General features: G+C 33.1%; 1 protein-coding gene and 1 non-coding gene across 3 annotated transcripts in view; one reads left to right on the forward strand and one right to left on the reverse strand.

Annotated features, from left to right (window-relative positions):
* TESK2 (testis associated actin remodelling kinase 2) overlaps window positions 1–27,746 on the forward strand; it is a 104,918-nt gene that overhangs the window by 9,956 nt on the left and 67,216 nt on the right. For both annotated transcript variants that reach the window (XM_074376563.1, XM_074376562.1), the window contains exon 2: window positions 9,103–9,413. In XM_074376563.1, the coding sequence (XP_074232664.1) occupies window positions 9,192–9,413 (222 nt within the window). In that variant the 5' untranslated portion in view covers window positions 9,103–9,191. The remainder of the gene's footprint in view (window positions 1–9,102; window positions 9,414–27,746) is intronic.
* TRNAS-AGA (transfer RNA serine (anticodon AGA)) lies at window positions 19,604–19,676 on the reverse strand. Its single transcript has one exon. It is a non-coding gene; the product is annotated as a tRNA-Ser (tRNA).

Genomic DNA, 27,746 nt, shown 5'->3' on the forward strand with positions numbered 1-27,746 from the left:
CCATCACCTGTATATAACAATTATTAACATTTTGTAAAATTTGCTACATCTGTTTTTCTAGTATATTTATATGCAAATGCAGATATGATATTTCACTTCTATTTCTGTATGCATCTCCAAAAATAAGTCTTCTACAATCCTAATATCATTATCACACAATAAAATTAATAATAGCTTTCTGCTATCAGCTAATAGTAGTCCTTATTAAAATTTCCCCAGTTGTCTTTTATAACTAGTTTTTTCAAGTATCATTATTGTATTTAGTTGTTATTAATTCTCTTTCAGAATCAGAATTTGAATATAGTACTGTGTTTTTTCTACACTTTTCTTTCCTTGGGGAAAAAAAAAAGCTTTGTAACAATTAGAACTTTCCAATAATAGAACAGGCTGATGGAGGAATTAGTGAGCTCTTTGTTGGTGATGTTGTTTCAGTAGGCTGCGCTAACTCTGGCTTTTGTAACGTCCAATCCAGTGGATACTTTTCTTCAAATTATTTGACTGGTATGTGACATTTGATATGTTTATTGTTTCTGCCTTTGGCTTGTGTGCCATACTTTCCTTTGGTTTTATTCTTACCTCTGTTGTTTTTTGTTCTGTGTATGTTGATGTTCCCTTGGCCTCTTATCGGATCTTACCTAAGAAGGAGACTGGGCTTTGGCACATAATAGCAACAGTAAATATTAATTTTGACTCATATTCTCTACTTTGGGAAACTCTTTAGAATATATGTAAGTACTAATGACTTTCAAGTATGCATCTCCTGTCTACTTTTCTCTCCTGAGCTCCAGTGTGGTGTCTCCAGCTGTTTCCTAGACATTGTTGCTTAGTACTCCTTCAGGCATCTCCAACTCAGTAAGATCAGAAATGAATTTGAATCTTCACCAGTCTTTTCCTTTTGGTGAGTGCCTGGTCATCCCCCCAGTCAGCCAAACCAGAAACATGAGAAGGAGTTTAGTTAAACTTGGGGTCATCCTAGGTACCTCCTGTATCCTCTATGTCCATTTGTTCACTTTTTTTTTTAACTGAGGTATAGTTGATTGCCAATATTGTATAAGTTTCAGGTGTACGACATAGTGATTCACAATTTTTAAAGATTATACTCGTATTTATTGTGACATATTGGCTATATTCCCTGTGCTGTACAATATATCCTGGTAGCTTAGTTGGTACCTTTTAATCTGCTACCTCTATGTTGCCCTCCCCTCTTCCCTATCCTCACTGGTAACCACTAGTTGGTTCTCTATATCTGTGAATCTGTTTCTTTTTTTTTATATCCACTAGTCTGTTCTATTTTTTAGATTCCATATGTAAGTGGTGTCATACAGTATTTGTATTTCTTGTTCACCTTTTTAAAGTCACTTATCTCCTTTCCTACTTCTCTGTCCTCAAGTAAAGGCAGTAAGAAGTAAGCCCTCCTTACTTCTAATCTGTCATTAGCAATTATCACACTATATTGTTCTTACTGATTTATTTGTGTCTTTCATGGGAGACTAAGCTCCTGGTTCCTGGAGGGGTGGAGTCATGTTTTATTCAGTTTTCTTTGTCCTCCCAGAGAGGCAGTAGCATAGTGATTAAGAGTACAGGTTCTGGATTTGAATTTCTGGCTTTACCACTTCTTGGCTATGAGAGCTTGGGCAAGTTAACTTTCATGTCTTTGTTTCCATATTTGTAAAACAGGGATAATAATACAGATGACCCTTGAACAATATGGGTTTGAACTGTGTGGGTCCACTTACATGTAGATTTTTTTCAGTAGTAATTACTACAGTACTATATGATCTGAGGTTGGTTGGGTATGAAGGAACTGGGGAACCACACATATAGGAATGGCTGACTATAAGTTACACATTCGACTGCATTGAGAGTCAGAGCCCTAACTCCCACCTAACCCCCACCATACAGTTGACAAGAGTCAACTGTAATATTTATTTTATAGGACTGATATGAATATTAAATTTAAAGTTCTGGAAAGAATATCTGGATTATAGTAAATGCCTAGTAAATATTATAGCATCTATTATAATGTCCTGTACCTAGTAGGAACCCAATTTTAACATTTGATTTTTTTTAATAGAGGAGAGTTGAATTGGCCACAAGATTGGACTAATTAACCTCTAAATGCCTCTATAACTTGCAGCCTAAATTTCTGTTTCATTTTATGACTTGATAGATTGTAGTTACAACAGCAAATAAGATGCTTGTCCAAAAGAGATAATACAGTTGTAAGAACTGGCTTTAATCTGTCTGGCACTAATATATGCCATTGTGTATATTCATGGCTAATTAAATACGGGATGCCAGTTTTTATGTTAGATTGCTTTTGCTTTGAATGGAAACTGCAACTCATTTTATAGCAGGATAGCAGTTTCAGCAGTATTGCTTTTATTTTTAATTAGTCAGTCATCCTGAAATGTGTCTGTATTTGCTATGTTGGTCCATAGAAAGGATAGCAGCTGAGCAGATCTCTCATATAGATTTGCCATGTGGTTGGTCTTGATACACAGCTAATGTACTTATCAGTATTCCTATTCTGGAAAATGGCCAGTTTTCTGGGCTACATCTTACCCATAGTGAATCCTTGTTTTATTTTGAATTAGGGAGTTTTTATGATTCTAGAAGGAAAACAAAGTATGATTAGGATATTAGGATGTTATGTTTGCATTCTTTTTCTACCCTTTACACTCGGGGTATAAAAGTCCACTGAATTCTCAGAAATTCTTTATACTAACTTTGTGGAACTTCCTTACCAACTCTGTGCACACATGATTCTGTGTTTGGATGGATGTAGAAGATTTTTGGTTGTTGGCTGACACTGCCGTATCCTGCTACCTGTTAGCTGATAGCTATTCAGTGAGTTACAGGATTTTATTTGCATCTCCACTGTTGTGAAGTTTCACCTACTTTGTTCCAGTGAAATGAAAGAGTAAGAAACAACAAATATACATTAGAATGGAAAAGAAGGACTGATTGGGAGTTGGTGTATCTTCTCTGTTAGGTTGGCATCCATTCTTTAAATAGTCTGTTTAAACCAATGCTAATTTTTTTTTAATGTCTGTGGAATGTGATTAATGACTGAAGGTTTTTGCTTCAGAGGCTGGTGGAGCTATCATCTGTATATTCTTTAATCTCTGTTGTTAAATTAGGGTGGTGAATTGTAGTAGCTTTGTACCTAGCTAATAAGCACTCATTTTTCACAGAAACTTAGCTGTTTTCCTGGAGAAGACATGTTATAGTGGGAAGTATTTAGATTTGGAACTACTGGATTTGAATCCTGTTTGCGCTAGTTATTTGAGTTTGGGCAAGTCTTTTAACTCTCAGTGTTTTAATTTCTTTCTCTTTCAAATGGAGATGATAATACCTACCTAGCAGAGTTGTCATAAAGATTAGAGATAGCACACGCAAAAGCACTTGGTTGAATACATGGCCTATGTTAAATGGTGGCTGCAGTTATTTCCAGAAGCATTTCCGATGAACGTATAGTCTACTTTGGAGCCCTAAAAAAGTTTCTTGATTCTCTGGAAAATGTGGAATTCCTACTTTGGAAAGATAAAATATATAATATTGGATATAGGCTATTTAGTTCACTGACTTTTTTATTGATAGCTTTTCAAATTACTTTCCCCAAAGTTAACTGTACTTTCTTTCTGAAAAATAAATCACCCAAGGTAAGTGAAAATTAGCCTTTGAAAAGACAACCCTGTCTATGCATAAAAGAAAGAAAAACAGTTTTGAACATCCCAGTTTATAAATATTGAAGTTGAGAACACAATTACTAAATAATTTTGGCATTTTGGAAAGACTGCTGAAGGCTGTTTCCTGGTTTAAGAACAAAACTGGTTAAGCTTTTCTAACACAGTGTTTCTTAATGAGGGCATTATTGGCATTTAGGGCAAGACAGTTCTTTGTTGTGCAGGATTGTTCTGTGCATTGTAGGACATTTAGCTTCCCTGGCCCCTGCCCACTAACATGCCAATAGTGCCCACCTCACACCCCCGCCACTGTGACAGTAACTCCTCCCTGACAAGACACTTCCTCCCCCTGAATTTTCACATGCCCCTAAATTGAGAGCCACTGGGACTCTAGATGAGATATTTTAGTGAAGCAGCTCATACTATCATCAGTTTTTATTTAAGAATTCCAAGTTTTTACAAGCTTAAAATTAATTATTCTTGATCAACAATGTGTAGTCTCTTGAATCAGCCTCTTTACAGCGAGAGTAATTGTAGTTGTTTTTTGTTCCCCACAAAATGTATACTTTTAGGGGTACTATTAGTATCAAAATGTAATATTCCATAAATGAGACCAAGAGAGGTAAACCAGAGATCTGAATCAGCATAAAATTGCATACATTTCAAAGATTTTTTCCTGATTTTAGAGTAAGTTATTTTCTGATTAAAGAGAATAGGGTGGGGTTTTAGAGTCTGTTTGTAGGCACCTTTGCTGCCTTTTATGGCTAATTAAAATTGTCAGATTAAAATGAAAGCCATTTGTAGCTTGGTTGGTTTCATTTAAAATGTGGTCATTATGCTGGCCAAGGGAGCAGAGGCTTGGTCTGGAAGTTTTCCCATGTTCAGCACTTCTCCAAAGTGGATTAATCAAGTTCTTACTCCCATGGGGAGGGGCTGTACTTTTCACCACCCACCTCAGCTGTCTAGTAATTAGTATCACTTTAGCATATAATACGGGCTTTACAACTAAATATCAGTGTTTGTCAGGAGTGCTTTTATATTTTAAGTTTGTGGACTTGAATAAGTTAGGCTATCCAAAAATTCTCCCAATGTTTTTAGTCTAAGATATAAATACTCCTTGGACCAAAAACTATAGTAGAACCGTTGCAGAATAAAAGTTTGAGAATTCAGAGACTTGGCTTGCACATTGGGATGCTATTTATTTGCCAAATTGTTTTCAGTTTTCTTGGCTTAAGCCTACTGCACAGCTGTTAAAATTTTTTTGTTAAAAAAATTAAATATAGAAAAGAGTACAATATAATACCACTCAGAATTATTAAATACTAGTTAATGGAAAAAATAACAAAATTAGCAAACATATTTTGTGTTGTTTGTTATAGATTTATTTTTTAATGGAAGGAAACAAAATATTTTTGCTATAGTTGAAGTCTCCTTTGTTTCACTTCCTTATCTTATTTCTCTTTCCCACCAAGACTTTCTAGCTCATGCTTTTAGACATTTACTATAAATATGTATTTTTGAATAATAATGAATAATAACCAATAAGACTTGAGTGCTTACTGTTGGCCAGGCACTGTTCAATTAATCAATAACCCTATGGTGATTGTAAGGATTAAATGAGTTAATACATATAAAATGTTATAATGTAGATATTATTTTCATTTCCATTTTACAGACAGGGAGCTGGGGATGTAGAGGGGTTTTAAAATAATGTGGCCAGGTTCATATAGCTACAAGTTACAGAGCAAGGATTTGATCCCACATTTGTTCTAGAGGCTGTATGTTTAGTCAGTGTGCTATCCTTGCTTGTCTATAATATATATTGCTTTGTATATTTTTAAAACACTTTTTTCAGTTAAAATGATAGGGATAGTTCTGCAGTTTGGGGGGTAATATTTTTAGCTTAAAAATTTTTTTTTACAATTAAAAATTTTTAAATTTCATTTTGGGGGGAGGTAATTAGATTGTTTGTTTGTTTGTTTATTTAAATTATTTATTTATTTTTTAGATGGAGGTACTGGTGATTGAACCCCATGCATGCTAAGCACACATTCTACCACTGAGCTATACCCTCCCCGTTGATAACTTCTTAAAAATTGTTTTGAATTCAGTTTTACCATAGTGGTGATACCACTATGATTTGCTTCTCCCCACTCCCCACCGCCAACTCAGTATTGCTTTTAAAATACATCCACATTGCTAGGTAGAATTAAATTCATTGTGAGTACTGTATATTTCATTGAAAAATACACTACAATTTATTTATCTATTGCTCCTATAGAGTAACTTTGGGCTGTTTCCTTTTTCCTCCTCTTATTATATACAATGATGAAATGAAGTAAAACATTTGTTCAGGTCTCCTGTGCTTGTATGCAAGAGTTTCTATAAGCATATGCCTTAAAAAACACTTTTCCTTCTCTTGAAAAGTGCTGTGAGCCAAGATATAAAGTTAGTTGTTTTTTCAAATAATTTTTCAAAATTTTGGTCTATTGTGCACCTTGTAACAGACAGTTACAGTTGCAATCAGTTATTCCTTACCTGACATAAAATTTGACCTGTTGAGCTGCAATGGTCAATTCTGTCTTCCAAGCTTGCCGCCTCCAGGGAACCCTTGAGGGTACTGTGGAGGTTAATAACATATTTCACTCAAAATGAAATATATTAAAAAAAAAGAAAAAGTCAGTAGATGGCAAGCCTATCAAATTGCTCAGTTAATTTAGGAAGTAACTATGTTTTATATGTTTAGTTTTAACTTTAGTATCTTGTCTAGACCTCCCTTGGTATCCACAGGGGATTGGTTCCAGGACCTTCCTATGGATACCAAAATCTGAAGATGTTCAAATCCCTTATATAAAATGGCATAGCACTTGCATATAATTTATGTACATCCTCCTATATACTTTAAATCACCTCTAGATTACTTATAATATCTAATGCAATGTAAATACTATGTAAATAATTGCTTACATGTGGCAAATTCAAGTTTTGCTTTTTGGAACTTTCTGGAAATTTTCTTTTCCTGAATTTAAAAAAAAATTTTTTTATTGATTTATAATCATTTTACAATGTTGTGTCAAATTCCACTGTAGAGCACAATTTTTCAGTTATACATGAACATATATATATTCATTGTCACATTTTTTTCTCTGTGAGCATTCCTGAATATTTTTGATTTGGGGTTGGTTGAATCTGTGCATGCAGAACCTGGGATATGGAGGGCCCACTGTATTTTTCTAAAGTTAAGTTTCTTTTTCTTTTCTATCTCTGTCTAAATTGCAATCAGCCTAGCCTTCCTCTGCACTCAAGTCCTAGTCCTCTTTTCTATGCAGAAGACTAGCTTAATTCCTTACAACTCTCATGGTGGAAAACACTGAACTAAGTAATAATGAAAAGGGAAAATCTTGAGTTTTGGTGCTGGGTGGACCTTGATTCCAGTTCTGGTTCTACCAGCTCTATATCCTTAGGCAAGTTCCTTAACCTCCTGAGCTGACATTACTTTTTCTGTAAAATTGGAATCACCTACCTTGGTGGTATGTTTTGAGGATTAAATGAGAAAATGCTTGTGAAATTGTTGGTTTTTTTTTTTTTAAAGCTATTAATATTTCCCTTCCCTACTGTAGAGTATCTTCAACTCTTACTGTACATAAGAATCACTGATGAACTTAGTAAAATTTCCAGGCCTCACTCCAAGAGATTCTGATTTAGTAGGTCAAGGTTGAGACCCAAGAATCTGGGTTTTAAACGAAGTCCTTGGGTAATTTTGGAGCAGATGATCAACAGACAGATTTTTAGAAATGCACTATCCTTGATTCCTGGGGTCTAAGTTTAGCTTTGCTAGTAAGTAACTTAAAACTATGGACAAATCATTTTCACTTTCTGATCCTTATGTTTCCTCAAATATGAAGTGAACTTTTTGGTCTCAATGGCTGTACAATTAAAAAATTTTTGGTCTTATAATGTTAAATTTTTGATCTGGTGATCTGTTGCCACTTTTTGACAGAGGTTCAATAGAGGTACTTAAATGTTTTATTTATTCTTTCTTCTGTGAAGACTCTGGTGAAACTTGCTTAAGCAAAAAAATTTATTTATTTTAATGATACGGGGATATCTCATGGACCCTTAAGCCAGGATGCAGTTAGGCCTCAGGAATCAGAGATTATTAAGAGTATGGACTGGAACAATGGAATTCAATTAGGAAAATCAAGAAGTTCTCACTGTCTTTTTTTCTTTGCAAATTGGCCTCCGTCCCTTGGCTTTTTCTGCCTTCCAAGCTGCATGGTAGAAAATGGCCATGGCCAACAGCTTCTGAGTTTACATGGCTTCCATTCTAGAGAGCAGCCAGACTGAGGCTGGAATATCTTTTTTTTTTCTTTTTTTCTCTTTTTTTAGTATATGTGCTGCCTAAGCGAGTGCGAGGTTGGAATATCTTAATTCCAATTCCAAATTGCCAGGAAAGGGAATATGATTGGTCCATATTGGGTGGAATACCACCAACTTTGGTCATGGCTAGGGAAGCAGGGTCATATTGTAAAAATGGCCCTGGGAGCCCTGCTACTAATTTTCCAAGATGAAAGGTGGTAGAGATAGTGTGGGTTAGGTATTCACCACATTTATGAAAGTTTTTCACTAATGTAGAATCACAATGTTGTATTTCGTATAGGACTCTTACAGTTGATTCTTGTGGAAAAAAGTAGAAGTAGGGAGCTACAGGTTAAAAGAAAAAGTGGGCTTGTGTTTTTATTCTTATTCATGTACCAGATGGAGTGGAGCCTTCTATAGTCACTTCTTTTGGACTGTACTGTTTAATCAAGAGTGGATTTTTAAATTGCTTTTGGATATAATTGTCTTTAAAATTATGTAATTTTATAGTATAAGATATTTGTCATCCTTGTTTTATGTATTTGGACTTAATGATTTTTCAGGTGAGGAGAAAATTACATGAAGGGCATTGGCAGGGCCATAGGCTTTTGAGTCAGATAGTTTTGTATTTTAATATTATCTCTGCTGTTTAGTGACTGTATGATTACTTGACCTCTCTGTGAAATGAGCACAGTAATCCTTGTATCATGGATTATTTGAAAATCAAATGACATGACATATGTATGACTCTTATACTATATTTCCTAGATAGTAGGTGCTCAATGACTGATAGATATTATCATTGTTACTTTGTTTTTTAGAATGTAATTGATGATCTTCATTGTATTCTACTCATGTTAAAGACTGACTATATGTTGGGCTTCAAATATATCAGTGTTTTTCGAAGGTAAAGGCATAAAGTGTTTTTTAGTTCTGAAAATCAGAAACTAGAATATGAATGAGGGAATATTTTTACATTGATAGTTCATTGGTTTGCATATATTTATTATTCATTAATAGTTTTAATGAAATATCGTTTTGATCTCTTGTTTAGTGTCAAACCGGAAGAGAAGTAAAATTCAACAAAAATTTATTATGTATGGAATTCGTTCTTAAAAGAAGAAAAAGGTGACTATTAAGACTATGGATCGGAGCAAACGGAATTCAATTGCAGGATTTCCTCCACGTGTGGAACGTCTTGAAGATTTTGAAGGAGGTGGTGGAGGGGATGGGAACATGACCCAGGTGGGAAGAGTTTGGCCATCTTCATATCGAGCTCTTATAAGTGCCTTTTCCAGACTGACGCGTTTAGATGACTTCACCTGTGAAAAAATAGGGTCCGGTTTCTTCTCTGAAGTGTTCAAGGTGAGTGATGCCTCAGCTTTTCTCATATTGTCTCGTTGATGGTCTGCTTCGCTGCAGAGTTGACAGTTGTGTTTAATTAGGACATAGGCTTTGCCTAGTCAGGGTGCTGTGGATCTTGAGCAGTGTTCTAAACTGTCCTTTCAAGCTATTAATAACTTGTAAGATACTTTATTTATGTTAATTATAAAAATAATACATGCTGATCAAAAATTCAAATAATACAGCAGCCTCTTCCACTCCCCCCCATATAGATACATGACATGAATCTACCATTTTAACCATATTTAAGGGTACAGTTCAGTGGTATTAAGTACATTTACAGTGTTGTGCAACTATCATCGTTACCTCTTTTCAGAACTTTTCATCATCCCAAATGGAAACTTTGTACCTATTAAACAATAACTCCCCCTACTACCCTTAGCCTCTGTTAACGTCGTCTACTTTCTCTCTCTATGAATGTGTCTATTCTCTGACCAATGTAAGGTGATACTTTATTGTAGTTGTGATTTGCATTTCTCTGGTATAACGTTCACTATCTTAACCATTGTTAAGGATACAGTTAAGTTGTATTCAATATATTCACAGTTCTATGCACCCAATCTTCAAAACTTTTTCATCTTGCAAAACTGAAACTCCATATCCGTCCCTTCCCTTTCCCCCAAGTTCCTGGCAACAGTCATTCTACTTTCTGTTTTTATGAGTTTGACTAGTCTAGATACCTTATATAAATGAAATCATGAAGTTTTTGTCTTTTTATGACTGCCTTATTTCACTTAGTGTATGTTTAACTTTTTAAGGAACCACTGTACTATTTTCTATAGCAGTTGCGCCATTTTACATTCCCGCCAGCAATGTACGAGGGTTCAAATTTCTCCACATCCTTATAAAATACTTTCTTTTTTTTTCTTTAATATTAGCAATTCTAGTGATTATGAAGTAATATCTCATTGTGGCTTCGATTTGCATTTCTTTAGTAACTAGTGATAAGCCTCTCATTGGCTTTTTTTGTTTGTTTTGGGGTTTTTTTGTGTGTTTTTTGGTAGGGGAGGTAATTAGGTTTATTTATTTATTCTTGAAGGCAGTACTGGGGATTGAATCCAGGACCTTGTGCATACTAAGCATGCATTCTACCACTGAGCTATATCCTCTGCCCCTTCATTGGCTTTTTGTGTATCTTTTTTGGAAAAATACCATTCAAGTACTTTGTCCATTTTTGAATTTGGTTTTATTTGTAAATAGGTAAATGTCCCTTATCAAATATATGATTTGAAAATATTTTCTCCTATTCTGTATATTGTCTTTTTAGTCTCTTATGATGTCCTTAGATGCACACAAGTTTTTAGTTCTAAGTCTAGTTTATCTATTTTTTCTTTTATTGCCTGTGCTTTTGGTGTCATGTCCAAGAAATAATTGCCAAATCAACATCATGAAGATTTTCCCCAATGTTTTCTTCTAAGTTTTATAATTTTAGCTCTTACACTTAAGTCTTTTATCCATTTAAGTTAATTTTTGTATATGGTGTAAGGTAAGGGTCTAACTTCATTTATTTGCATGTGGATATTTAGTTTTCCCAGCACCATTTGTTGAAAAACAGTTTTTTCCCCATTGAATGGTCTTGGTACCCTGTCAAAAATAATTGATTTGTGCCTATATGTGCCAGGGTTGATAACTCTTTTAATTTGTATGTTGTGATTATAAATCAAGTTTCTTTAATGTTTATTGGTCACGTATAATTTGTTTATGTTTCACCTGTCTTTTTTCCATTGTTTTATTTTTTAGTTCTTTATATATCCCAATAGTATTATTACATGTTACAAATCTTTTGACTTTTTGATATTTCTGTAGTTAGAGCTCTTCATTTATAGCTTGTAGATTTTATATTTTGGTTAAAGGAGCCTCCCTACTGCAAGGTTTTGAAATTATTCTGTTTTCCCTAATGATTTTATGACATTTCATTGAGTTTAAGATACCATTCATTTTAAGATGCACCTGTTGCCAATTAAACGATAACAATTTTCATTAGTTAGACATTATATCTAAAGGGCTTTTACAGATTTTATCAGGCATAGCTTTTTATCATGTCATACTTTTTTAAAAAGGAAGGTGTATTAGAAATATTGGTTAAGACATTCTTACATCCTTTTTAAATTCAGAATATAACTGTCCTGAATATTTTTTCGACTCTGAGGGTTTAATGTCTGTGTGTTTCATACAACATTGTGCTTTCTTTCATCAGGAGTGTGTTGATACATAATTTCTTAAAAGATGACTGCACTGTTGTATGTAGGTGTTTATTTAACCACTGATCACATTCTTCAAGTTGTGATGCACATGGTACAGGTGCCTGAAAGTAATTTTAAGACATCTCAATTTTAAGATATTGAAAGTGTTAGATATAATGAAATATAGTAGATGGTTTTTAATGTTTAATTCATCGTGTGTTTATTTTAGTGTTTGAAATGAGGTATAGACATTTAATTTAGTTTTTTTTTAGATTGTTAGCTAATTATCTAAATACAGTTTTTAAATGTCTTTTTTCCCCTTAGTGGATTGAAATGTCATTTTTAGCATTGAATTCCTGTTTGATCTAACGCTTGAATGGACAGATCAATAGAACAAAACAGAAAATCCAGAAACAGACTGAAATACATATACTAATTTAGTACATGATAAAGGTATTATGTTAAAGCAGTGGAGAAAAAGTGAACTATTCAAATGATGTTGGCATATGTGAAAAGCAGAGTTGGGTCCATACTTTATGCCTTATACCAGGATACATTCCAAATGGAGGAAAAATTTAGCCATCGAAATTAAAATCATAAAAGTTCTAGACCAGAACATGGGAGAGAAGTAATTTAAAAAAATTAATAAACCTTATTTTCTAGAGCATTTTTATGTTCACAGCAAAATTAAGCGAAAAGTACAGACAGTTCCCATATACTCACTGTCCCCACACATGTGCAACCTCCCCTACTGTTGACATCCCACACCACAGTAGAACATTTGTTACAACTGATGAACCTACATGAACCATAAGCCACATCATTATGCTCCAAAGTCTGTAGTTTACATTAAGGTTCACTTATGGTGTTGTACATTCTGTGGGTTTTGATAAATCCCCATTTGGTATCCATCGTTGTAGTATTGTAGAGAATAATTTCACTTCTCTAAAAATCCTTTGTGCTCTGTTTATTCATCCCTCTATCCCCCCTCCAAACTCTGGAAACCATTAGTCTTTTTACTGTCTCTGTGGTTTTGCCTTTTCCAGAATGTCATATAGTTGGAATCAGACAGTATGTAGCCTTTTCATATTGGCTTCTTCCACTTAGTAATATACATTTAAGTTTCCTCCATGTCTTTTCTCAGTTTGATAGCTTATTTCATCACTGAATTATATTCCGTTGTCTGGGTGTACCACAGTCTATTTATCCACTCACCTACTGAAAGTTATCTTGGTTGCTTCCAAGTTTTGGCAATTATGAATAAAGCTTCTATGAACATCTCGTGTGCAGGTTTTTGTGTGGACATGTTTTCAGTTCATTTGGGTAAATATTAAGGAGCATGACTGCTGGATTGTATGGTAAAATTATGTTTAGTTTATAAGAAATTGCCTAACTGTCTTGCAAAGTGGCCATACTACTTTGCATTCCCACCAGCAGTGATTGAGAGTTCCTCTTGCTCCACATCCTTGTCAGCTTTTGGTATTGGCTGTGTTTTGGATTTTGGCCATTCTAATTTGTGTGTAGTGGTATCTCATTGTTATTTGAATTTGCAGTTCCATAATGGCATATGATGTTGAATATCTTTTCATTTGCTTACTTGCTATATATATTTTTTCTTTGATTGGCTATCTGTTTAGGTCTTTTGCTCATTTTTAAATTGGGTCATTAATTTTCTTACTGATGAGTTTTAAGAGTTCTTTTTCTATTTTGGGTAACAGTCCTTTATCAGATATGTATTTTGCATATATTTTCTACCAGTCTGTGGTTTGTCTTTTTATTCTCTTGACATTGTTTTTCACAGAGCAGAAGTTTTAAATTTTAATGAAGTCCAGGTTATTAATTCTTTCATGGATCGTGCCTTTGATATTGAATCTAAAAAGTCACTGCCATACCCAAGGTCATCTAGATTTTCTTCTATGTTATCTTCTAGGAGTTTTATAGTTTTGCACTTTATATTTAGGTCTGTGATCCACTTTGAGTTAATTTTTATGAAGGTGTAAAGTCTGTGTCTAGATTCATTTTTTTGCATGTGGCTGTCCAAGTGTTCCAGTCCCATTTGCTGAAGACTGTCTTTATTCCATTGTATTGCATTTGCTCCTTTGCCAAAATACTAGATGACTAGTATTTATGTGGATTTCTGGGCTCTGTTCTCTTCCATTGATCTTTTTGTCTATTCTTTCATCAGTACCACAGTGTCTTGATTATTGTAGCTTTATAATATGCCTTGAGGTCAGGTATTGTCAGTCCTCTGACTTTCTTCTTCTTCAACATTGCGTTGGCTATTCTGTATTTTTTGCCTTTCTATATAAGCTTTAGAATCAGTTTGTTGATATATACAAAATAACTTGCTGGGATTTTGATTGGAATTGCATTGAATCTATAGATTCAGTTGGGAAAAACTGACATTTTGACAATATTGACTCTTGTTATTCATGAACATGCAATCTCTCCATTTATGTAACTCTTTGATATCTTTCATCAGAGTTTTGTAGTTTTCCTCATGTAGGTCTAGTACATATTTTGTTAGATTTTTACCTAAATATTTTATTTTGGGAGTTGCTAATGTAAATGGTAATTTATTTGTAATATCAAATTCTACTTGTTGATTGCTGGTATTTGGACATAATTGACTTTTTAATACTAAACTTGTATCTTGCAATCTTATAAAAATTGCTAATTAGTTTCAGGAATTTTTTGGTTGATTCTTTAATATTTTCTGCATAGATGATGTCACCTGTGAACAAAAGCAGTTTGTATTTCTTTTTTTAAATTTTACTTTTATATAATTTTTTTATTTCTTAAGTTTTGATTTCATGTAATATTTTTTGTTAATGGAGGTACTGGAGATTGAACCTAGGACTTCATGCATGCTATAAGCATTTGCTCTACCAGTGAGCTATACCCCCACCCCTGTATTTCTTCCTTCCCAATCTGTATGCCTTTTATTTCCTTTTCTTGTCTTATTACATTAGCTAGCTATAAGACAAATAAGTACTTGGGATGTAATGTTCATGATAAATATAATTAATATTGCTGTATGTTTATATGTGAAAGTTGTCAAGAAAGAAAATTCTAAAAGTTCTCACAAGGAAGAATTTTTTTTTTCTATTTTTAAAAGTATGTGTCTGTATGAGATGATGGATGTTCACTAAACTTATTGTGGTAATCATTTCATGACGTATGTAAGTCAAATCATTATGCTGTACACCTTTAAGTTATACAGTGCTTTATGTCAGTTATATCACAGTAAAACTGGAAGGGAAAAAAAAGTAAGGTTCAGAGTATTGTATTTGATATGCTTCGTTTTCTTAAAAGAGAAAAGTATTTGATTCTGTAATCATAAAAGAAACATAAGAGAAAGTAAGACTAGTAGTTACTTATGGAGAGGGGTGGTAGGAACTAGGCAAGGTTCTTTGGAACTTTTCAGTGTGTGTATGTGTATATATAATTATTTAATTAAACTTGTACTAAGTATTCTATTAAATCAAGAGAGAAACTAAAACAAACTCTCAGGCACAAATCTTTTTCTGAACACTATTCTATTCCATTGTTTAAATCTGTCTATTTCTCTGCCATACCATTTTGTTTTAAAATGTTCTTCTAAGTCACATTGGGTACTCGTAAATAGATCTTAAGTATAATTTTAAAATCAGTTAAATTTCATGAAAACTTCTCTGGGATTTTTATTGGAAATATATTAATTTTAGAATCAATCTGTGGAGAATTGACATCTTTAACATAGTGAATCATGTTTTCCAGAAACATGGTATGTTTCTCTATTTAGATCTTTTATGTCTGTGGTCAGTATGTTTTGGATACTGGCAATAGAGTTCTTTCCATTAGAACCCTCCATTTTGTTCAAGGCAGTAAGCAGACATAGGTGAGTTACTTTCCCAGCTTCCTTGTAGCTAGAGGTGGCCACATGAACATTGTTCTGAATATTGCAATGTAAATGGAAATCTGTTGGGACTGTGGGAAAGAGTTTGCTTTTCCTGACAAAATGGAAAAGTGGGACTGGTGATTTTCTTTTCTCTTCTTCCTGCCTTGGAACTGCAGTAGTCATCTGGTGATTATGACACTGACAGAATGAGGAAGTCTGAGAATTGTAAAGGAGCCATTTCTGACACCATGGAGTAGCTCAAACAACTGCCTACCTCTGTGCTTCTTGTTATATGAGGAAGATAACCCTTATTTTTATTTAAGTTGTGGTCAAACAGATATCCTTACTTTCCATCGAATGTATTCCTAACTGATCAAGTGAGCCTCTGTCAAGTTTTATTAATTTTTTATTAATAAAACATTTTATTGTTTTTATTAATACAGATCTTACACCTTTTCTGCTGTGCTTAGTCCTAGATATTTTTAGTGTTGCTATTGTGACTGGATTCATATTTTCCATTACCTTCTCCTAATTGGTTATTAGTGGTTTGTAGGAAAGCCACTGATTTATGTATGTTAATGTTATATCTAGCCTCCTTGCCAAAATCTCATTTTAATTTTAACAGATTGTTAGTGGTTGGTCAGTTGATATCCAAAGATTTTCTAAGTAGACACTCATATCACTTGCAAACAATAATAGTTCTATGTCTTGTATTGTCTTTTTAATTTTTTTATTGAGGTAACACTGGTTTGTAACATTATCTAAGCTTCATGTATACAAAATTGTATTTCTTTTTCTGTATACACTACAGCATGCTCACCACCAAAAATTTATGTTCCATCCTTATTTTTCTTTTTTTAACAACTGTTTTTGAGTGTGTGAGTGTGTCATTGCATTGATATACAATATGATGTTGAATAGAGGCAGTTAAGGATTGCAGGCAGTGTTACCATGTTCTATCTTACCAGAATGTTTATTTTATATTTTTTAATATGATGTTGGGGATATATATCTTTTTATATTAAATGGGTAAATTAAACTGAGAAGGTTCTTTTTTATTTCTTAATGAGGATTTTTGTCAGAAAAGATTATTGAAGCTTATCAAAAACATTTTTCATATCTGTTACAGTGATAAAATAGTTTTTCTCTTTTCATTTGTAGAAAATGTGAATACTAAACTCTATTGTTTCACAAAGTATTCCTAGGATAAAGAATATTTGCTTATGATGTACTCTTTCATACACCACTGGATTTGATTTGCTAATATATTATTTAGAATTTATATTCATAAGAGAGATTGGCCTATAGTTCTTCTCATATTCTGTTCAGTTTTGCTATTATAATTGTGCTATCTTCATAGAAGGGGTTAGGAAGCCTTCCAGTTTTTTTTCTTATACTGTGGTGTAGTTCACATTACATAGGAACTTCATGAAATTTTAGAACTTTCCTCTAAAACCATCTGGGTTTGGGGTCTTGAAGAAATAAGTTATTTAGTACTTTTTCAAAAATTCGTTGTTAGTCTTTTCAAATTTTCTTCCATTTAAGTAATTTTTGTTAATTTTATTTTCTTAAGATATAATTAATCTTATCTACATTTTCAGATTTATAGGCATAAAGATGGTATATAATTGACATGACATGTATTTTCCTTCTTGTTTAAGCCTTTTAAAATGTGGACCTCTGTGTCTTCAGGCTGGGAAGTGACTGCACCTAAACTTCATTCTCTTGATTGTAATAAATGAGTAATTTATTATTATTATGAGTCCATGCCTTCTAGGGCTACTGCAAGAATAAATAACATAAACAATAGCTAATGCTCCATAAATGTTAGTTATTGTAGTTTTCCCTATTAATTCAAAATACTATCTCTATCCCATTCTGTATCTATATCTGTATCTATATCTATATCTATTATCTATATCTATATACCTATGTCTCTTTCTGAGGTTTTTATTCTGTTCATTGCTCTGTCTGATTATTCTTGGACCAGTAGAACACTGTTTTAATTACTTCACTTTTATAATTAGTTTCAGTAAAGCTGAGGTGTGCCTCTCCCTCCTTAAAAAAATATTTTTTTTATACCTCTGTTATTTACACCCAAACCTAATTGGAATTTGTGTAATTGGCATTTATATCTGTCTCCTTCCTCTAATATACTTTATTTGTGTCTTCTTTCTATTTTTAAAATCAAACTCAACACAAATTTATTTTAGGCTTCCTTTCAAAGGATTTGCCTTAAAAAAAAAATCAGCTGATGTTTGTTGATAAACTGAAGGCTTAAGAAATAAAGGATTCTGGGGCCTGGGGAGACAGCTGTGAAGTCTCTTTGTCCTACCCCTGTACCTATCCTAGGGAAGTTTGACCCTGTGTTTGCCACCTGCTGATAACTCCACCCTGGGCAGAACCTGACAGTCAGATAATTACCTTTGATTCTGCTGATTATCTTCAGTTGTGTGTGTGTTAGGGTTCACTATTTTCTACTTATATCTTTATTACCTTATTCTGTTTACTTTCTTATTAGATCTATTTTGTTCTTTCTCTGCCTTCTTGAATTTTCTTCTTATCTGTTTTCCCAGTATTCCTTATTTTCTAATACATGCATTTAACCTTTAAAGTTTCCTCTTGATTTGGCCATATCACAGGTTTTTATGTGTTCTCATCATTTCTAAATGTAATTTGGTTTGATTTCCTTTTTAGTCTTAAGAATGAGGTTTTAAAATTTTCACATGGTGAGGTGTGTTTTTTCTTTTTAGTAATTACTTGATATTTAATTTCTAATTTTAGTGCATCATGCTCAGAGAGAATGGCCTATGTGAAGTCTGCCTTTTAAAGTATATTTAGGTTGTGTTTTGGTGTAATACATGGTCCAGATTTTTTTGAATGCTGCAAATGTGTTTGAAACAAAGATGAATTCTCTGTTTTGTCCCTTTGCATAAAATTCTATATATCTCTATTAGATCAAGCTTTTGTATTGTGTAATTCAAATGTTACACGGTCTTACTTATTTTGGTCTAATTGATCTATTTCTTTGAAAAAAGTCTGTTAATATTTCCTAATGTATTTATAGATTTCTCCTTGTGTTTCTATTAGTGTGTTATTTGTTTATAGGCCAGCTTTGTAAGGTAGATATTAATAGAAGCTCATGTTTATTATTGGATTGTACACTATAGATGGGTTGCATATTTTATAAATGTTGGTTTTTTATTTTTATCCCATTTTAGCTTTTAGCTTTGATTTCTATTTCATCTGACATCAATATTGCGTACCTTCATCCTCATTGTATACATTTGTCTGTTGTTTTGGTTATTATTTTCCCAGTATGTCTTTTTCCATCTCTATTTTTATTGTCTGTGGTAGTATATTTTTTATGTGTGTCCCATGAAACAGTTTTATATTTAATTTTTTATCCAGAATTAAATTTACCCATAAAGAGACAGATTATGAGCTGTTTACATTTATTGTGATTACTTCTATCTTTGTATTGAATAAACTTAAATGGTAATTTTATGAGTATAGAATGTAGGACAATAGTTATTTTCCTCAGCACTTTGAAACCACTCTTTCTTTTTTTTTTTTTTTTTTTTTTTGTTTCCTCCTTTTTGGACTCACCTTTGTTGTTGCTGATAAGTTAATTCTTAGTCTGGTTGTAACTCCTACTTAGTTAATCAGTCTTTTTTGTTAGCTAGAATTATCTTTTTTCTTCTTTGTTCTATAGTGTTGATTATATTGGTCTAAGGAATTGGTTTATTTATATTCATTTTGCTTAGGATGTGGTTTATTCCTTCAGTTTAAGAACTCATGTCTGTCTTAAATTCTAGAAAATTCTTGGCCATTTTATCTTTTAAAATAATGCTCTTTTCTCTGGTCTCTTAAGATCCCATTATCTTTCATGTCTCTTAATTTTTCTTTCATATTTTTTATTTCTTTGCCTTCTTGTCCTTTTTTTGGAGGGGTGATTCTCAGCCTATTTTCCTATTTACTTACTTTTCATTTGGGGTCTACTGTATTGTTGAAATAGCCATTGAAATTCTTTATTTCAATTGCTGTATTTTTCTTTTCTAGACTTCCTATTTGTTTTTTGTTTTTAATGGAGGTACTGGGGATTGAACCCAGGACCTTGTGCATTCTAAACATATGCTCTACCACTGAGCTATAGCCACCCCCCATTTGTTTTTCTTAAATAACTTCTTTTGTTTTCAAATATCCTATTCTTGCTTTTCTTTAAACATCTAATTTTGTTAATTTTAATAGAATTTAGTTTTAAAATCACATGTACAAACTCAAAAGGCATAAAAGGTTATTCAGTGAAAAATCATTTACTTTCTTCTGCCCCCCAGTTTTCCTCCCTGGAGGCAACCACTATTTAATGGTTTCTTATGTATCCTTTCAGAGATATTCTGTGGATATATAAACAAATATATATATGTCTGTATGTGTGTGTGTGCATATTTATACATCAATTATCTATTTACTTATGTACTTACCTACTCCGAGGTAGAGGACCACTAGAGTGTGAGTTCTATGAGGGCAGGGACTTTTATCTCTTTTTATCTCTGTGCACTGATATATCCTCAGTGCCTAGAATTTTAAATGGCATATAGTACCCATTTTTTACAAGGTTATTTTTCTTGTATCTTACAGATTTTTAGGACTCTTTTATATCTGTGCTATGAATTTTAGATATTTTCCAAGATTGTAGTGCTTTTTAAGGTAGCTTTTAAGTTTTTGCAATGTAGAAATAGTTCGTTTCTTAATATCTTAATCTTTTAATTTCTGACTTTTATTTCTTTTATTATTTAGAAAGTTTCTCTGCATTCCTATACTGTAAATAAAATTATAACTTTTTCTAATCACTTTTATGGTATCATTACTTATGTTTAATTATTTGATCCATCTGGAATTTATTTTTTTAGATGTCTAGTCAGGTGTACCAGCAACATTTATTATATATTTAATATTTTTATCACTGATTGAAAATGTTACCTTTATTCCATACTGAATTTTCCTAAGTATTTTAGCCTGTTTCTATACTTTATTCTATTGCATTGAACTGTCTATGGATATACCAGTATACCCCGTTATAATAATTTAATCATTACAGCTTTAATATCTAGTTAGTCTAGTTCTTTCTCTCTAACAAATTTTTATTTGTTTTAAGTCCCTTTCAGATTAGTTGCAACTCTTGGAGTGTAGATAGTGCGGCTGTTTTCTCTGCTGTTTTTTTTTTTTTTTTCCATGATTTTTCATTTCTTCATTTCTTCTGTGATTTATAATTTTTTTTAATCAAAAGTCTATCTTTAGGGGGAAAGGTTTTGCTTTAGAGTTCTCTAGGTTGTCTAAGTGTCCCAAAACAATTGTCTCACCTTTCTCTGCTGGGATCATATAGGCTCTGGATCTGAACCTAAGAGTTTTATTTTAATTTCTTGGCTCAGGCTTTTTGTACAGTGTTAAAGAATAAATCTCAAACCTGATTCTCCTAGTTGGCTCTTATTCCTCACTTAAGGTAGTAAGGTCATATCCCACATGAATGCCTACTACTAAATAGGAGAAAGCTAGCTAATTGTATTTTATAGTATTTTAGAAAGTAGTTAAATTTTATGGTGAGAATATTGCTATTGGGAAAGGGAGGAGTAAATCTTTTTATTTTTTCTTACATGTAATAGTCTGATACAGGATTTGGCAAACTAGAGCCTTTGGACCAATCTAGCCTGCCACTTATTTTTGTAAATAAAGTTTTATTGGAACACATGCACACTCATTTGTTAATGTATGTTCTATGGCTGCTTTTGTGCTACAATGATAGAGTGGAGTAGTTAAAATAGAGACCGTATGACCTCAAAGCCCAAGATATTTACCGTCTGACCCTTTACAGGAAAAGTTTGCGAACGCCTGGCCTAGTAACTCCATAGTGCATTGCAATGTGATGTTAATTTTTTTCTTTGATTACAAAGTACAGATGATTACAGAGCTTTAAAAGTCAGGTTAAATAAAAAGTGTATCAGTGGCAATAAAAGGAAACATTTGACTTCTGATGTGGGAGGTACAAATTACACAGGTAGCTTAAGGACTTACAGTTTCCTTAGATAGCAAGCAAAAGAAAACTGGTTGGTGGATGACTTCACATTTAGGAATGTGGATTTATGCAGCTTATTTGTATTCCTTTAAAATAATTCAGTTTTAGGCTTTAGGACCCTCTGGTCATTCAGCCTGGAAAATAGACTTTAGTTATGTTATCTATTCAATTTATACTATTCTTCATTTAGTTTTGAAGCCTGGCTTTAGGTAAGTAATGAAGACTGTTGGGCTGTATTTTATGAAGGGTGGAAAACCATGACTATAAAAATCCTCATGATAGTTATTGTACATTGTGTGGGTCAGTAGCCCCATGAATTATAATTAGAATAATTTGTTGTTTTCCTTACTAAAAATTATTTTTAAGTAGTACCTCCCCTTAAGCAATCCTGTTTAGTTGTATAGCTGTAAAAAAAAAAATCTTTTTCAACAGTTGGTTTGAGAGGAACTTAGGCTCCTTTAGATTGTGACTTTCAAAGGTACAGCACATTTCTTAAATTAACCAACCTGGTAATTTTATTGGTTAAACTTGAGCTGTCTTTATGGATTGTAAATCTCTTAGGACCTCAAAAAAGTTTGAACTGTTATTGGATAACGTGTATTTTAGGTTGCAATTAATTTATCAGTATTCTACAGCTTACCATCATAGAAAGTAGAAAATTTTAAAATAAATTTCCCTTTCAGTACTTGTATGATTATTGATGATGAGGAGAGAAAAAGATAGAGAGGGACAGAGATAGAAAAACTGGTACTTTTGTGTTCTGGGAAAGGTATGTATAAAAAAAATCTGAAGTTTTTAGTAGAGAAGTATAGTTCTTTGTTTTCCCTACTGTATGTTGGGAATATATATGAATACTTAAAAATATATTTAAAATATTGGTTTTATAATAATTCCAGAAATTGATTTATTAAAAACCACAAAACAAAGAAACCTCCTCTTTTGGATGTATTCAGCTACTGTATTTCACAAAAACATGTTTATTTGTTTTTAAGGTTAATGATGAGTTTAGCTAGTTTGCTCTGTTAGGATATAATTTAGACTGGTGGACTAGAGCAGTGGTCCTCAGCTGGGGTCATTTTTGCCCCAACCGAGGGATATTTGGCACTGTCTGAAGATGTTTTTGGTTGTCACAACTGTGTAGGGTGTGCTACTGGCATCTAGTGGGTAGAAGCCAGGAGTGTCACTGATACTCTACAGTGCACAGGACAGCCCTCCACAGCAAAGAGTTATCTGACCTTAAATGTTAATAGTATCGAGGTTATAAATCCCTGGCCTAAAAGCATTAGAAAAGATAAAAGTATTTTATAACATCTGTTACTGAATTTAGGAAGAATATACTTTTAGAAACAAAATAGGTTGGATTTACATTTAAAACCATTTGTGAGCTTCAAATCATGTCCTTTGATTGTTAATCTTTACTTTTTCATATTTAAAAGAAACTATAAAACAGATTAGGGTAATTTCACTGTTCCTTGGAAAATGACTTGGAATATTTTGTATGTTAGTGAAATCTATTTAGAGAAGAACTGATGAATGTGTAAGTGGAGGTGACATACATTTGTTTGTGTGTACATTTGTAAAGTAAGGGAAAAGAATGTAAAACCAAATGAGCCAGTGGCCCCCTGTCACCCTCTGACAAGTGGAAAAATCTATCCAGCCCCAGTGCAGTGGTGACTGACAACTTGTTCAGTGTTTCACATTAAGAGTGCTTCTGCTGGGATACAGTAGAAGGATCTCAATTTCTTTTAATACTAGTCCTTGTTTTGTTTGGGAATATAATTGGAAGGAGGATTTCTAGGAAGATGATTGTTCCAGTCTCCTGAGATACCTGAAGTACCATTATCACCCCAGGAGACAATTCTGTATTTTAGTATGTATTGTGAAACCTGTAAAACCTGGAATCCCATTCTAGAAAAATTACCAATGCAATTTTTTTCTTTTTAATAAGAGCTTTACTGAGAAATAATTCACATATGATAAAATGCTCCTTTTTAAAATATATGATTCGAAGGCTCTTGGTATATTTATAAGTTATACATCCATCACTGCTGTCTAGTTTAAAAATATTTTTATCATCCTAAAAAGAAACCCTGTACTTATTAATAGTCACTTCCTATTCCTCCCTTTCCCTATCTCCAGGCAACCACTATTCTACTTGATATCTCTTTGGTCTTTCCTATTCTGGACATTTCATATAAATGGAATCATCCAATATGTGATCTTTATGGCTGACTTCTTTTACTTAGCATAATTTTTTTAACATTGATCCATGTTATAACATGTATCAGTACTTCATTCCTTTTTATGGCCCAATAATGTCCCAATGTATGGATATACCACATTTTGTTTATATATTCGCTTGTTGATAGGCGTTTGTATTGTTTCCAACTTTTGGCTTTTGTGAATAGTGCAGCTGTGAACATTTGTGTACAACTATTTGTTTGAGAACCTGTTTTCAGTTCTTTTGAGTATATACCTAGAAGTGGAATTACTGGGTCATACAGTAATTCTGTTTTACTTTTTGAGGTACTACCAAACTGTTTTCCACAGTGGCTGCATCATTTTACATTCCCACCAGCAACATATAAGGGTTCCAATTTCTGTACAACCTCATGAACACTTGTTCTGTCTTTTGTTTTTAAATATTTTATTATTATAACTGCCCTAGTGGGTGTGAAGCAGTATCTCATTGTGTTTTCTTACATTGAGATAATAATTGATTTACAATATTATATTAATTTCATGTGTATGACATAGTGATTCAAAGTTTTCATAGATTATACTCTACTTATACTTACAAAAATTGGCCGTATTCCCTGTACTGTGCAAGATATCCTTGTAGCTTATTTATTTTATAAATAGTAGGTTGTACCTCTTAATTGCCTCCCCCTTCCTTTTCCCCACTGATAACCACTAGTTTGTTCTCTATGCCCATGAATCTGTTTCTTTTCTGTTATATTCACTAGGTGGCTTATTTTTTTTAGGTTCCACACATAAATAACATATAGTATTTGTCTTTGTCTGTCTGACTTATTTCACTAAGCATGATACCCTCCAGTTCCATCCATGTTGTTTCAGATGGCAAAAATTTCATTGTTTTTTATGTCTGAATAGTAATCCATTGTGTGTGTGTTTGTGTGTATGTGTGTGTGTGTGTGTGTATACATATCATATATATGTACAATATATAAAACACATCTTCTTTATTCATAGTCTGTTGATGGACACTTATGTTGCTGCCATATGTTGGATATTGTAAACAATGCTGCTATGAACATTGGGCTGCATGTATTCGTTTGAATTAGTGTTTTCATTTTCTTTGGATACATAACCAGGAGTGGAATTGCTTGATCACATGGTAGTTCTGCCCATCTTGTAGTGTTGGAAGGATCATATCAAATATACACATCATGTTGTACAATTCCTAGTCCATCAAGCAAATAGTATCTTTTAAATTTTTTGATTTTTTCTTTATTTCAGTTTTACACAACAGTTCAAATTTGATCTTAGGTCAGCTCACCATTTTTTAGATGTGACTTCATTTTTGAAGGTTGAAATCAGATGCCTTCTTTTCTTACCATTATTGTATTTTTCATAGCGTGATTGAATGTTCCTTCTTTGTGCCTCCTATATACAGTGTACAGACTTTATCAGAGCAATGATATATTTTTGTTTATGTGTTTGCCTTTCTCTGTTAGATCAAAACTCCCTGTGTTTCTCATCTTTGTATCTTTAGTACCTGGTGCACTGCCACATAGAGGGCACTCACTAAATATTTGTTGCATGAAGGAAAAAAAAACCCATATATACATTATAAAAATACATTGAGAGGCAACATAGCAGAGAGACTGAATCTAGGCTGCCTTGGTTTGAACCACGTATTAACTTTCTGATCTTGGGCAAGTTACTTGACTTTTTGTGTCTTTGTTTCCTCATCTGCAAAATGGAGATAATAATAGTATCTACTTTATGGAGCTGTTGAGAAGATATAATGAGCTAGTCTGTATAAATTACTTAGAATAATATCTAGCACTTAATACATCCTATGTAAAGGCTAGTTATTATTTCTTTTATATATTCAGTTAAGATCTATTGAGTTCTTTGTGATAAGCACTGCATTAAGAACTCATATACATTATCTATTAAAATTACTACCACAATCCTATAAATAGTTACACTTACACTGTGTAAATGAGGAGACTGGGACTAAAAATGTTTAATATCTTGCCAAATATATCATAACAAGTAAATGATACAGCTAGGATTTGAATTCTTATCTTTCTAATTGATCAATGAAATATTATATCTAATCTTGATTTGGTATATAAGAAATAGATTCATTTATTGATTGATTTTTATGTATTTATGCTACATTTCTGAAATATGACTATATTTACACACAGATATCTTAAAGAGTTAAGTTTGTTTGGCAATTATGTAATGAGTTATATAAGATAAGACAGAGGCTTAAGTTCCTACTTTCTCCCCCTGGCATATTCTCCTAAACTGACAGCACTATATCTGGAAATGCTAAGCTATAAGAAACAATAAACTTATAAATGAAAAGAACCAGATACCTGCCATCTGCTTGGTACTGAAAAATTGATTTATTCACATTCATAGTTATACATTTATTATTTAGTGCACATGGAGTTTGTCATGCAAACTTTAAAGTAAAGGGAATGGTTTAGTATGTGAATGTTCTTTTGTTCTGGGATGTTTTGTCTTTGTGCTTGGGGAAGTAAAGGCTTTGTGGTCTCTGGTAGCTTTGTCTGCTAAGTAAGATCAGCACTAGGTGACATCAAAGGATTTCAGTGTTGTTAGTGTTGCTGCAGTGGTCTCAGTCCCCAACTGACTGTAACTTTTTAGTTTCTCAAACTATAACTTGTGAAATTTACTCGAGAGTGTATCTTTTCTTTTTTAAATGTGATCATTGTTGTAGCCTTAATCTACAAGTACTCAAGGATTTTTCTCAAATTGTCTGTATTTTATTTCATGGTTGTATTTGTTCTTCTCTATATGCCTTTCTGAGACCTCACTAGAAAGCTGTTTTCATCAATACTGCATGTGATTCTGTCCTAACAAGATATAACGCCTGCATGTTTTAATAATCACAGTGTCAGAAAAGAGTTAAGCTTTATAGTCTTGTAGGATTATAAGGCAGCTTTTATAAGATGACTAAGAATTGGACAGTGAGGATGTTGTGAGGTGGTACATGTTCTACCTGGGGAGGGGGGGAAGGTTAGGAGAAAGTCTATTAGGTATTTCTCATATTACCAGTTTTTAGAGTTTTTGCTCTGACTGAGATGCCAGTTTGTAGCAAAGCCATTTAGGGAACAAAGAAGCTAGTTCTGGGAGTGATCTGAACCACCCTCAACTCCAAAACATCCATGATCAAGATTTGTGTTGTATGTTTATGTGTGTGTATGCTTGTCCATCTCATATCAAACCAGCCGTTTCAGAATTAAACTGTCCCATGTATTTAGAGAATTAAGATAACCTTCAGTATCAAGAATGGAATTAAGGGAAAATGAATGTAGAGAAAATCCTTAATTATACAATATTACTCTGGCATGAAAGCAGTGTTAAATAGGAATTGAGCACATTTTTAACTATTAGAGAATGTTTTCAATGTCAGAAACAGTAAACGAAAAGAGTATGGACAGAGAAGACTAGAGCAGCAAGGATCAAACTTTCAGAAGTACCTTTACTTGGGGAGGATGTGGAGAAAAAAGTGAGATAAGCAGCGGTTAGAGACAGGTTCCTAAAGATCAGGGAAGCTGCCAAATCTACCAAATATAAATTCCAAGGGGCTGACACTGTATTACAGAGATTTACAAAAGAGAGAATAAAGAGGAAAAAACTTCCTTTCCCATCTCCCACCACCCTTTTTAAAGGTGTTTAGCATCAAAAAGTCTGGGAGAAAGAGGATGATAGCAGCCCAGTGCTTCTTAGGGCTCTGCACCTTGGAAATGGTTTTTGTTGCATATCCTTATTATCTGTCAAAACTGCCTCTTGCTAAATTTCCTTTTGTTTTCCTTGTTGCATTTATCTGGTTTTGCAAACTCTTTGAGGTACAGGGGGTTACAGGGAGGGGGCTCTCATGGAGAGAGCCAGTGTTTTCAGGTGCATGAAGTGATGTGTTTCAAAGGAGACTT

The sequence above is a fragment of the Camelus bactrianus genome, chromosome 13 (assembly GCF_048773025.1).
Source record: "Camelus bactrianus isolate YW-2024 breed Bactrian camel chromosome 13, ASM4877302v1, whole genome shotgun sequence".
NCBI classification, from domain to species: Eukaryota; Metazoa; Chordata; class Mammalia; order Artiodactyla; family Camelidae; genus Camelus; species Camelus bactrianus.